This window comes from Cydia amplana, chromosome 11 (assembly GCF_948474715.1).
Source record: "Cydia amplana chromosome 11, ilCydAmpl1.1, whole genome shotgun sequence".
In the NCBI taxonomy this organism is placed as follows: Eukaryota; Metazoa; Arthropoda; class Insecta; order Lepidoptera; family Tortricidae; genus Cydia; species Cydia amplana.
The window spans coordinates 8,829,918-8,843,173 of NC_086079.1; the positions used below are offsets into that span (position 1 = coordinate 8,829,918).

Sequence of the window (13,256 nt, forward strand, 5' to 3'; positions counted from 1 at the left end):
GGTACCTATGCCTACTATGATTCCCAATACAAACATTACAAAAATGTAATTTAAAAATAAGCGAAACAGTGATAGGTATACTTACCAGTGGCGGCGCGTCCGTAAAAGCCGATTCCCACCGGCTTGCCTGTTTTTGGAGGTTTGAGCAGAGTTGTAAAGGAATATGTAAGCCGAATTAGTCCCGGCTTGCCTATGGATATGTTTGACGCGCCGCCACTGATACCTACGCATATCTCTGACAGTATTGAACCCATATTGAACCGATTTTGCATAGTATTTTCAATTAACATTACCGTATTAAGCTAAGATTTTATACGACATAGGTACTTAATTAGAGCTACTTTGTGGAATCTATTTTGTGGAAAATTAAAACATAGCATGCCATAGGAAACAACAGGTAGTGGGCAAACAAAACTTTTGGATCATATCTTAACAGTTTTGGCTTGTGAGAAATATTGCCAATGCTTGTTAAAGAGTAAGAGTAGGTATTCACTTAGTTTATCTACTACTAACCAAATGCATCACCAAGTATAAATTGATCTACAGTTGAGCGTATAGTTATTAGGGGTCTCACGGAATTAAGGGTAATTAAACATGGTATGAGTTTCTCGCTTCGTACAAGTTACAGTCAGATTGAAGTCCGTCTGTACATGCCCTAATGTAACACTAAAAATAGTATAGGGTGATTTTGTTATGTCCTGAGGGGTGAATAGGTACCTATTGTATGGGTCATACCATACAGAACAATTTTCACTACCAGGGGCCAACCCCGAAATCGCGAAAAAATCTGCTATTCCATAGGAAACATTAACATATTAATTGCCAAAATGTATGAGACAGCATGGTTAGATTTAACAAAATCACTCTTTATGTCATCGTGTTATGTAAACGTATGTACGACATTACACTTTGAATGGCAATACCTATTAATCGCTTTGTCTTTTCAATGTAAAAATTAAACGCAGAGTCGGAAGCCAAACGTGATTTAAAATTATCTTTAGGTAGGTACTAGTCTTTAGTATATAAAATAATACTAAGCGAGTTCTTTTCTTCTATGATTTAAAATAAAAAAGGTTTGTTCAATAATCATTAATCATGGACCAATCACATATCGCCCACGATAATGTAAGGGCGTTTCAAAATAGCGTTTTTTTCTACACGTGTACTTAAGGTCCTTGTCCTTTCGGCGTTACGCGCTATTTGGTATATAGTTTGAAACCGCCCTTATAAGTACGATGTCTCAACCAAAATTGTAAGAGATCCGAAACTCGCACCATGTAAATGGACGTTTTAGGTAGTGGCGATGCGTTTGGAAACTTGTATGGTAGTTTTACATGTAAAGCACCCATTGTCCGACTACGTGTCGTTTCCAAGCAACTATTTGAATACAAACACTGCCAATTTATTAAAAGCAATTTCACTATTACAATTAGTAACACAGTAGGTACATTACGTAACAATGTTATGTGCGTGTCCATATACCTATAATATAACAGCCCATGTTTATTGCTAATTTTAACAGTCGACGAATAGACACAGGGATAATTCTGTAGGTCATCATGGAACCTTATTGTCATCTGAACTAATATTTGAGTTGTTGTTAGTTGTCCAACAGTAACAAACTTTGCTAACCGTTGGTAGACCTTATTCCTTTGAAATAAGGTTCACGAGCTGTGAAACAACAGAACATAACAAAGCATAATATCAAGTGGAGTGATTGAGGTAGGTATATAACTTCATTCTTAAAAGTACTTATCCCACAAACGAAGATTCATAGACTGTAGGGTCAGGTCGTGTAAATTTATACAGGGTGTTTCCTGTAACAGGAGCAATAAATTAAACTGTAGGCTGTACTCCTCAAACTGACCAACATTTGTTCAGCAACTTTTGAAAATGACTCATGTTTTGATTTTTATTACACTTTAAAGTTTATTCTAAGACGCAATGTGTAGTGTATGCGATTATGCGAGTAGCTGAAATAGCATACATACGCCGTCTCGTGTGTCCTTGTGTTGGCGGCAAAGCCGTAGAAAAGTAACTGTCACTGTCTCTATGGTCGATGAGCACGATGGCCGCGGGCTATACGACTGCTGTTGTGGAAGTGAAGTTATATTATGTATGCGAGGGCATTGCCGAGCCGGTGTTTATGTGTAGGTGTTATATAATAACTAATTTAACAAACACTATACAATGTATTGCAAATTTTGTTATGTTTAAAGCGTGACAAGCAACGTCAAACACACTGATGTCAGCTTACATGGAAGGCAATATTTATTTCGTATGAAAAAGAGGAAGTCTAAAGGATTCATAATTTTTAAAAGTTGCTGAACAAAAGTTAGTCAGTTTGAGGAGTACAGCCTTTAGTTTAATTTATTGCTCCTGTTACAGGAAGCACCCTGTATAAGATATCTACGGGTAAAAATAAGACTAAGTTTTTTAGGAACATTTGACAATTCAGTTGCCACAAAACATATGAAGCCGTACAGCGCCATCTTTTTCAGCTGCCAAACTATGGGCACGAGTTTTCTTAGATTTTACACATTTTATGCAATCAATGAATCTCTGTCCTTAATAATAAGCTTCTGAGAAATATCAAATCCCTACAATGTAGCATATATGTATCAATGTTCCCGTGAAAATACAATCGATGTTATATTAGGAAAAGGTTCCACAATGGCCCACAATAACGTATCACATATCATTCGCCTTAAAGCTTTAGTAGGTAAGTATGACATTTAAAACTGATTATGGTTTGGGGCAATAAATATCAAATCAACAAAATAGTAGCAAATAGGCTACTAAGTATTTCAATTAATTCATAATAAAATATGTATGTATATCTAACAGGTATAAATGATAATTATAAAATAGAATCCCAAGACAAAGAATAAAGAACTGTCATACAGTTGATACAATTAAAGAAATAGAATAAATATGATATATGATTACTTGATTTGCAAAAAGATCTCAATACTATCACTGGTACTTATTAGAGACAACTGAACTTATACAGACGCGCAAAGTCACCTAAATATGCCGTGAAAGTAGCAGCTTTACTAGATGACGCTAACGCAACGCCCTATTTTGAAGTGATCTTGTCAAACTGATCATTATTATTGCAAACATGTGAGGTACACCGATGGTCAGTAAAGACCACCAGTTAATACTAGCGCCATCAAGTAAAAAAAATTGAAGACTACTTCGACGCTTGCACATCTGTCATTTAGCCAGCCTGTATTTTGGGACTTGGATCAGTAATACTGTAAATCGGTCTCTTTTGTTAAAAAGGGGCGGGAAGTGGGAACCCTATTACTATATAAATATTTTGAACACATAGCTCATCACCATATAATAAACTAATACATAATTAAAGTTATGTAGCGATGACTACTATATAAAATACAACCGCAGCAGTTACCTAAGATTCGTTAAAGTCCCTATGGGACAAAATTGCATTATTTCGTGTTTCTAAGTATTCAGGTAGAGTAGTTTTAACCCGCCGATATGATGATAAAACAGGTATTTTCTCCGGCATATTAGTGCCGTTATAAATTGTTTGTAGGTATTTTTTTACTAACGCAACTACTAGAAGGAAGTTTGTATAATGATTAATTGATTAAGAAGCAAACCCTTATACCATTAACAAATAAACGTAGCAAGCGTTTACAAAAATAAAAGGCCGATAATTACAGCATCGAAGCGAAACGAAATTGAAACTACTCCAACCTTTGAACAAATTATAGGCTAATCCCGATTCTACTACTTAAGACGAGCCTACGTATAATAATTATTGTCAATGGCAAGCAAAACAAAAACCACGTTTATAAAAATGTTGACCTGAGGTCAGTAACGTTGCATTAACATTTAGAATTAGAAATAATGACACCTCATAAATGGGTACTTAGGCGCATGGCACATTACATTCGATTCGCACGTCGCTCCGATGTTTGAGCGAGACAACGATATGCGCGTATTATAGCGACATCCCGCTCGTACGTCGGAGCGACGTGCGAATCGGTTGCAGTGTGCTAAGCGTAAGCGCCTTAACTGAAATTCGCCTATTTACTACAATCTCGACGAATGTTGGCAATATTTGAATAAATGCAAAAAAATACATCTTTTTTAACTTTCAAGTGAACTATGTAGGTTTCATTATTTTGAGCTTGCGTTACATTTTCCAAGCAAATATTTTTACAAACAAATAACTGAACACACAAAAATAATATTAAAAATACTTAGTATATGTTATTAAGGCTTACCAAGATTATCACAACGTAACGAAAATTAACCTATAGTTTGCACTAATATTCGTCTAAGATCTTTAACACTGGCCTCATCTAATAGTAGATTTTATCGCCGTAGATAAAACTTCATATTATGACAAGTACGAGTAGTTAGTTACTCAAGGCCGAGAAAGCCTTTATTCATAGCAGTGAATTAGTGACAGGCGCAACTACTGCAAGGCCAATTTAAAATAGACTAGTCAAGTCCTTCAGCTGAAAATAATTCCTTTGAGTTTATATATTATGGAGGTTGTGTACTCCCTATTGACTCCCTCCCTGTTGCAATAGTATTATCTCAGGAAAGTAGGTTAAACGATTGACTTACCTACCTTATCACCAGTATCACCACTCGTCGTTTGAGTAGTCACATATGCCAATGAAGCGCTCCTGACTTTCCGCACATAGCACATATTATATCCCATAAGAATTATTATCATCTGATGGAATGATATTGCACTAAACAGAGCCGTCTGTTAACGATATGACTATTTTAGAAATAAAGAATCAATGGAAAAATTAACTTCTGGCGACCCCTTAATGCGCACACACATTACCATTTGTCATACGACAATGAACGATATGATGGAAATATTAGTCGCGGACTGTAAGCACCTGTAAGTTAAGGCGAAGGACTGGTATCCCAGAGTCGCAAGCTCGTGTATCGCCCAATTTTATTCGTTGTTCCTTTATTTAAAAAATCTGTTAGATTGTTGATCATGTTATGACGGCAGCAGAGACATCAAGTCGCCCAGCTTAGGTAGAACCACGTCCGGTAGCGGCGGTTTCTTTTCATTGCGGATCTTCTCCAGGTCTTTAGGAGATGTGACCCCGGAGAGCACTAGGAGGGTCTGGAAGCCGCAACGCACTCCCAGCTCGATGTCTGTGTTGCACCTGTAGTAGGAATAATAGTGAATCAGATAGAGAGTAGGTTGCATAACGAGACGATCAAAAGGCCAATTATTCATTCATTGCAAGGATGTAAATGGGTATTTGGTATTTTAGTAGGAAGTTACATTTTGGTGCCGTGACCAGGATTTAGTGTATAGCGTACAATCGCTATAGTGTCCAGGCAGACCATAATTATTTAAAACCTACAGCACGTTAGCCGGCACAAAAACTAATTTACTTGGTATATTTATTAATTGTAGTCATACTTTAATTGCCCATGTTAGCTTTAAATAATTAGAAAATTGCGTGTCGATATACCTGTCGCCAATCATAAGCGTCCGCGCCGGATCCAGCCCGCAGGACTCAAGGAACTTCCGGACGTAGGCGTGAGGCTTGCCAAGCACCAGCGCCTTCCGCTCAGAGCATGTCTCCACCGCTCGTACGATGGTGCCCGTACCTGGCACTACGATAGAGCCGCCTGAAACCAAACCGCCAAAATATTACTTATACATTTTGTTGAGATGGTATTTAATTCAATAATTTACTCTGCAAGTAGGCCTCAAGGGCTCTTTCACAAGTCAATACAACATTTACAGTGACATGAGAATATAGCAACATTTATAAATACAACAGCCAATACCTAGTAAATTGATCAGTTGATTAGTAGTGGACATTTTGTAATTTTACGTAAATAATACACAAATAACATAGATCCGTAAGTTTGTAACTAAAGTGTCATTCAATAGAACTTGCTAACTATGTAAACAAAAGTTACTAGTAAATTGACATTCAGTGTCAATTTTAGTATGGCGGTTTGTTTACATAGTTAGCAAGTTCTATTGAATGACACTTTAGATCATCCAATAACAGTTCAAGAGATCGCGGTGTGTATGGACACACTTAGCCCACGTATGCAACGTATGCAATGCATTATGATTATGACAATCTGAACCCTGAAAATTTTATGCTTGGAAACATACTTGTACTTAGGTATTTAATATTGTCTTCGGTTACCGCGATAGTTACTCAAGAAATAAAACTATTCCTCAGTCACCCGTTGACCACAAACACTGTAAATGTTAGAAACGTCGGGATGTAGTATAAATTCAATATATGCGATATAATCCGTTTTAATAGTTATATTTCATAGTAGGTATATACTTGGTCAACCAGATCTTGACAGTAGAAAAAGGCGGCAAATTTGAAAAATGTAGGCGCGAAGGGATATCGTCCCATAGAAAATTTGAATTTCGCGCCTTTTTCTACTGATAAGATTTGGTTGACCAGCTATATTTTTTAATCTCGGCATTGAGTCCTTCACTGGGGGGTGAAGTGGAGAGTAAAAGTAGCTTTCATCAAAGTGCAAAAGCACCAGAAGGTGTGATCCAAATGTAACCTACCTTTTGGAAACCTCTCATCAGTATTAGTTGCAATGAACAGACAATCCTCGGACGCGAGGTAAGAGGCCGCCTTCATGAACTTCGGATAGCTTATATGCTCGTCAAACCCAACTACCACGGCCCCCACTTCAGGGTCTAAGTCTGATGGCTTCATTGATTTGAAATCTGGTTTTACAAGATCGGGCTGGAAAAATAATAATAAACATATTATGTATAGTTTGTCAAAGGACTGTCTCATTTTATACATAGACAGAGAGAATCATACTGTCTTTGTCTTACACTAGTACTAGCACCTAAAAGAAAAGGATGAATATTCGCCAGGTGCGAAGTCGGTGGAGGGGGAAGTGGCGCTGATCGTCACAAACACAGGTAATCTTATGGAATGTCCGCCATTAGTACTAGCGGCAGCCGCTTGAACTAATTTTACTCCATAAGATTTAACGTGTTAGAAAGTCTGCCAAAATGAGGGCAGCACCAGTCGTGCACCTAGCGAATAGTTTTTTTTGTTCTTATTTACTGACAATTTGGTTTGACCAACTATAAATAGATTTACGAACCAATGTTTTAATGTTGTTTGAGTCATTGTTATTATTTCTCTGGTGCCAGTAACTTACATAAATATGGCCATGTTCATCCTACATGTTATATCTCTTATTGGAGACATACCTAGGGAGGTGAATTCGTAAATGCTCCAGAACGCAGGTGTTTGGGTCCATAAATATGCGATCTGGGGCTTTACGAATTACCGCCCGTGGTTTGTATTAAGTTTTACGTTTGCCTTGGCCAGGAAGTGAGATTTTCTTCTTGCGTAGCAGGAACAAACAAAATCCCACTTACGGGCCTAGGGTGACATAAAATAAATAAGCCTTAGTGTGATGCGAGTATTAACCTAATGCCAGTATATCATTTCGTCATTTGTTATCTATTGTGTTAAAAAGATTAATTACACCAGAGATATAAAGTTCAACATTGATATCTATTGCCTTTTGCCCTAATCTACTATAACATATGATATATTTTTACAAGCTTCTATTTTAACTTGCAATATACCTAACTATGTAAACTATGTTATGTTTGTACGGGTCAAATCATGCAACTTGAATTTTTCAATACAGTGTTTTAGGTAATTTATTAAAAAGACACATAAAGAAAAAACATTTAAGATATCTTTACATACCTTTTCCAACATTTGTTTAACTACTGTTGCTGTTAGTAATTAGTATAGGGCCAACTAAGATTTGCATTAAGCTATAGAAGTAGGTATTAAGGTTGTGAGCAAAAAGCTATATGGGGCATTATCTATGAAAAGGGACCTTATTGTCGATGGAGCTTACGCCGCACAACGTCACGCGACATTGTATTACTATCAGAGCATCGTTAATAATGGCGTAAACACCATCGACAATAAGGTCCCTTTTCATAGATAACGTCACATATGTCCTATGTGGTTGACCGACCTTTTGTAAATCCAAATTGCCGATTATGAAGAAGTTTATTTCTAGTAAAATATGCTTGTAATTGATTTAGCATGATTTTTTCGAAAATTTAACTAAGCACGGGTAGAATAGATATTGGACTGAAATTTTCTAGGTTACTTTTTTCTCCCGACTTAAATAAAGGTATAACTTTACTGTATTTCATTAGATTAGGAAATACGCCCTGGTCAATACAAGAATTGAAGATAATACATAAATAAGGTGTGATTATTTCAATAATATGGCCTATAGATTTCACTGACATGCCCCATAGATCTTCTGTATTTTTATTGCTTAGAGACTTAAATGTTTTATAAATAGTTCGCGAGTTCACATAACTGAATTCAAAAATACTGTCACATTTCTCCAAAGAGGGATGGAGCAAATGTCCAGCTTGCATTGCAGATGATTTGATCTCTCTAGTAATATCACAAGCCACATTCGAAAAATAATCTTGGAATGCGGCAGCCCCTTCCACGTCAGAGTTAATTAATTTGTTTTTACACTGTAACTTAAATTGACAATCACGAGACAATAAGGTCCCTTTTCATAGATAACGTCACATATGTCCCAGTCTAAAGGGCCATGAGCACTGAACAAAAAAATATTTATTCATCTGACAACTACCCTTAACCTTTTGAACACCACAAATATTTTATTTAGTATGACATAGTAAACCTTATTACAATGCATGAAGGTTCACTTTAAACCAGCGACCGAATACCGGTATATTCTTCATACAAAATAACCAGTATTCAATTCTGGTATCATGGTTGTTTATATATATTTTTGCACTTAATTTAGCTAATCTGATCAATCGTTTATCAAATCATCATCATCCTTACCTAAATACTAGTCTATAACATCAAATAAATATAAAAAAAAATAAAAAAATAAAACGTTTATTCAGAGATCTTGCTTACAACTAATTACATATATTCTTCTGCCAAACCACAGAGTGGTTTGTTGGCAGACGAGGCTCCTTTATGTATATGCAAGCTAGGTAGTTGATAGGTAACTGTGGATGCTATGATATTTTGATGTTTAGTTATACCGGTAATGGTCCGTGCTTTAAACAGTGCCTTTGCGGTTCAGTGTAGATAACTTTGGTGGTCAAAAGGTTAAATTCCATCCCATGGATTCTCCACAATTTTGATGACATACTTACACAATGGAATACTTCATAAGAGCAGTTAAATATTCCATTTCTTATTATTTAAAAGAACTTACTCCAATTCCTGTATGCCTTATTCCAACTGCTTTCAACTCTTCTCCTATACCATTAGAGCCAACCAAGTACACTTTCTTAGTAAATCCTATACCTTTGAGGTAGTGTGCTGCTAGGTATGCCGTGGAGAGTATTTCATCCTGAAAATAATTAATACAACACTATTTTTAAAATTCAGCGACAGGGAAATCCTACAAAGGTAAAATATAAGGAAAAAATAAAATAAATTGCAAGAAACACCAATTCTGAAATGCTTAAATCACAATCTTATTTAAATTAAAAAGTTCTCAAATTAGGTTTCTAGTATTTTAATATATAACAATACAATACAAATACAATATAAATAGTTTATTTCCAAAAAATACATTACAGCATTTACACTTTATACTGACCCCCACACTAGGCAAAGCCTGTCCCGTGAGGGAAATCATACGATTTACTTAAAGGTATTACATGAGCGGCTATTGAACCATGTTGAACACAAAAATTAAAGTAGACTTAGGAAATTAATTTATAAGAGAAACATAATATATTTAAGGCCTAAAAATTATTATTCTAATTGAGTGTCAACACGTTGTGTGTGTGTGTGTGTGTGTGTGTGTGTGTGTGTTTGTGTGAGTGTGCGTGTGTGGGTGTGTGGTGTGTATAAGTGTGTTATATGTTAGGATATTATCCTAATAATGTTTTCTGTGTCTAAAAAGGATAAGTTTATCATCTTAACTGTTAAGAGCTTTTTTGTTTCGAAGACTGAGTAATTTTTAAAATTGTACAAGTTAACTAAACGATTGTAGATTCGGGGATGGAGAAAGACTGAGAAACGATGTGCAAATGTGGTTTTGACGGCAGTCGTAGGAATTTTAAATATTCGATTTTTAAGTAACCTATTGTAGTTTAATGAGTTTAGAACCATTTTGTGTACAGACAGAGCCACCATCAGAAGATAGAGCTTCCGAACACTGAGTACTTGAGCGTCATTGTATGACCTTCGTAGGATACCTAATTGGTCTCTTCAAGGCTACCTTAAGCACCGCTCTTTGCGCTCTTTCTAATTTCAGAAGGATAGTCGAGGATGTACCTCCCCACAGACAAGGATGCAGTAATTGATTATCGATTGTCCAAGTGCGTATAAATAGTTCTTAATAGGGGTAAGTCAGCTGATTCCCTTAACATCTTCATGGTGTATATCAGCTTTCTGACCCTACCCGCCACTGCCTCCACATGCAGCCCGAAGTTTAGTTTAGTAACAAGTTTGATGTGTTTTGAAGCAATAGAATTAAGAAAAAAAATATTTTTAACCCTCAACGCAAAAAGAGAGGTGTGTTATAAGTTTAACGTGTCTGTGTATCTGTGGTATCGTAGCTCCAAAACAGATGAACCGATTTTCGTTTAGTTTTTTTTGTCAGATAATTTTATCCCGAGTGTTCTTAGCCATGTTTCATGAAAATCTGTTCAGCCATTTGTAGATCATCAGCTCTTATAATCTTATAGTCGGGGGTTTTTAAATTTTCAATTTTGGTTAGTTAGATATGAGATTGATTCAAATATTTTTATATAGTTTACCTGACTAGCAATAAATCCCAACTGTTGTGCTTTTGCTGCAAAATCACTCCGGATCTTTGTCGAGTTATTAGTTACGTAAAATATTTTTTTTCCGATTTTTCGAAAATAATTCATTGCATCAGCTGACCCTGGTATTGCATTATTATCGATCCACAGAACACCTGCAAATATAATAATCAGAAAGTAAAATTGCTACTTGTAAGCAAACTGAAAATGTACAATAACTGTTTAAATAATTGAAAACTCTTTGCTTACCGTCACAATCAGTTAAAACTGTGTCAAAAGAATTTAAAAATTCCTGCACTTGATCTTTACTTCCTTCATGAAGATTAAAAACGGCTGATCTGAACATGTTTCTGGAGGTGTTAAAACTTTTGGACTGAACTAAAGAAAGGGTAGAAGCCAGGGAAGAGGTATGTTTGTTTATAAAATAAGCATTTGTTTTTAAAAAGTGTAGAAATTTCACCATTACTAGTTTAACATAGCGGAACCTCTTAAACCAAATCAGCAGCACCACGGTCCACGAGAATTCAAGGACTCAAGGACACGGCTGTCACATTTGACATTAAAATGACATTAGGATCAATCTACTATTTAAAACGCTCTTTGATATCAACAGTAAGAGCAGATAAGTTTTTATAGCGGTGTGATAAAAAGTAGCTCGTTCCGCTTTAGTCCCTTTTTGACATTGACATATGGTAATTTAAAAAAAATCAGCCGTCGAAGTCGAACTTCATCCAATTCGTCGAAGTAAAAAATTGTTGGCAAAGTGCCCTGGCAGCAAAAGCCATTCTAACAAAAAAAAAAAAAAAATTGTAAACATGGTTTATTAATGTTTATATTTATCTGTGATTTATCTTATCACTACAAAGAACATTCATTTTTCAGCTCGTGATTTAATGTAAGTAATAGCTTAATCAAATTAAATACAATACTTACACTACTTTATTTACATTTATTCAAATTAATTTGTTCCAGCCAATTTGACTACTTACTTCGTTGATACCAAACCAAAGTCCATGACTGAGTGAAGATTTCGCAACTAGTGAGTAATTGCCTAAAATGGATAACTTTGACACCATCATCGAATCGGTGCAAGGGACAATTAAAATAGTAACGTATAACAAGCCTAAGAGGAAAAATGCAATCGACTTTGATATGTATAAGAGAGTAACAAGGATCCTCAATGATGGAGCAAAAGACAGCAATTTATCTATGATGGTGCTCACAGGAGCTGGGGAATACTTCAGCAGCGGCAATGACTTGGTTGCCTTAAGGACAGCCCATACACCCAGTTTCCTCACAGTGCTGCATGATTTTATTGAAGCCTTCATTACATTCCCCAAGTTACTGGTAGCAGTTGTGAATGGACCGGCTGTAGGCATTGCTGTGACCACTCTGCCACTTTGTGACTTAGTATTTGCTGCGGAGAATGTAAGTCATTAATTAGAAAGTTTTCTTTTAATTAATCTAGCAAGCTAAGATTTGGTTTTGTGTATTTATAATAGCTTATCTGATGATTATAATAGTTTCAATTTTACTTGAGACTATTATTAAAGAGTAACATTAAAAAAAAATTATGGTTATTAAATGGTATTTATAAGTATTTGTTGTCTATTTCAGGCCTTTTTCTACACTCCATTTGGAAAGCTAGGTATCACAGCAGAAGGATGTTCAACTTTTACATTCCCAAGGATCATTGGATATGGAAAGGTACGATTATTTCTATGTACCAACCATTTATTTCCATTATTTACAGGCTATCTTTACTAGATTCATTATAATATATACTTATCTTTCCTAGATTACTGATATCATAAAAGGCAAACGAGCAGCCAAATCACCTGTTTGTTTATTGTAAACTTCAAACTGTTTTTTCTGGTTAGATTATTTTTGGTTTATGAATATGATATCCTTTTGTTCATTTTAGGCTTTGGAAATGCTAGTGTTCAACCAAAAGATGAATGCCAAGGAAGCTCTAGATTATGGGTTTGTTAACTGTGTTTACAAGCCAGAGGAAGTTCAAACCAAGGTATGGAACAAGCTAAATGAAATATCTAATATTTCAAATGATCTATTGACAACCACTAAAAGATTGATGAGAAGTACCATACAAGACAAGTTGTTGAAAGTTAATGATGAAGAGATTCGTCTACTGAATGAAGCTTGGTCTTCTAGAGAGCCCAATCCAAAAGATTCAGATAGAATCAAAAGTAAAATTTAAAATAAAAGGTACCTACTGAAAAAATGCATTTAAAAATAATAAATGTATGTGTGTATAATGTTTGGTAAAAACAGAATTTAAACAGTATAATTGAAGGGATGTTTACAAAAATGACATAAGTGCTTAGAGTGGTTGACACTTTTTTAAGAACATTGTTAATCGTTTCAGATGTCAACCAGTGTAGTCAGTTATGTTGTT

General features: G+C 35.5%; 2 protein-coding genes across 2 annotated transcripts; one reads left to right on the forward strand and one right to left on the reverse strand.

Annotated features, from left to right (window-relative positions):
- Nucleotides 1–4,850: 4,850 nt before the first annotated feature.
- LOC134652437 (glycerol-3-phosphate phosphatase) lies at nucleotides 4,851–11,381 on the reverse strand. Its single transcript, XM_063507625.1, has 6 exons — nucleotides 11,090–11,381; nucleotides 10,835–10,995; nucleotides 9,277–9,414; nucleotides 6,572–6,755; nucleotides 5,490–5,649; nucleotides 4,851–5,174 (listed from the first exon to the last, which is right to left on the reverse strand). Exons 1-6 carry the CDS (start codon nucleotides 11,301–11,303, stop codon nucleotides 5,003–5,005), a joined length of 1,029 nt encoding a protein of 342 aa, XP_063363695.1. The 5' UTR covers nucleotides 11,304–11,381; the 3' UTR covers nucleotides 4,851–5,002.
- Nucleotides 11,382–11,862: 481 nt separating this feature from the next.
- LOC134652190 (enoyl-CoA delta isomerase 2) lies at nucleotides 11,863–13,096 on the forward strand. The gene is made up of 3 exons (XM_063507353.1): nucleotides 11,863–12,268; nucleotides 12,458–12,547; nucleotides 12,765–13,096. The coding sequence occupies exons 1-3, from the start codon at nucleotides 11,897–11,899 to the stop codon at nucleotides 13,056–13,058; spliced, it is 756 nt and encodes a 251-aa protein (XP_063363423.1). The 5' UTR covers nucleotides 11,863–11,896; the 3' UTR covers nucleotides 13,059–13,096.
- The last annotated feature ends 160 nt before the right edge of the window (nucleotides 13,097–13,256 follow it).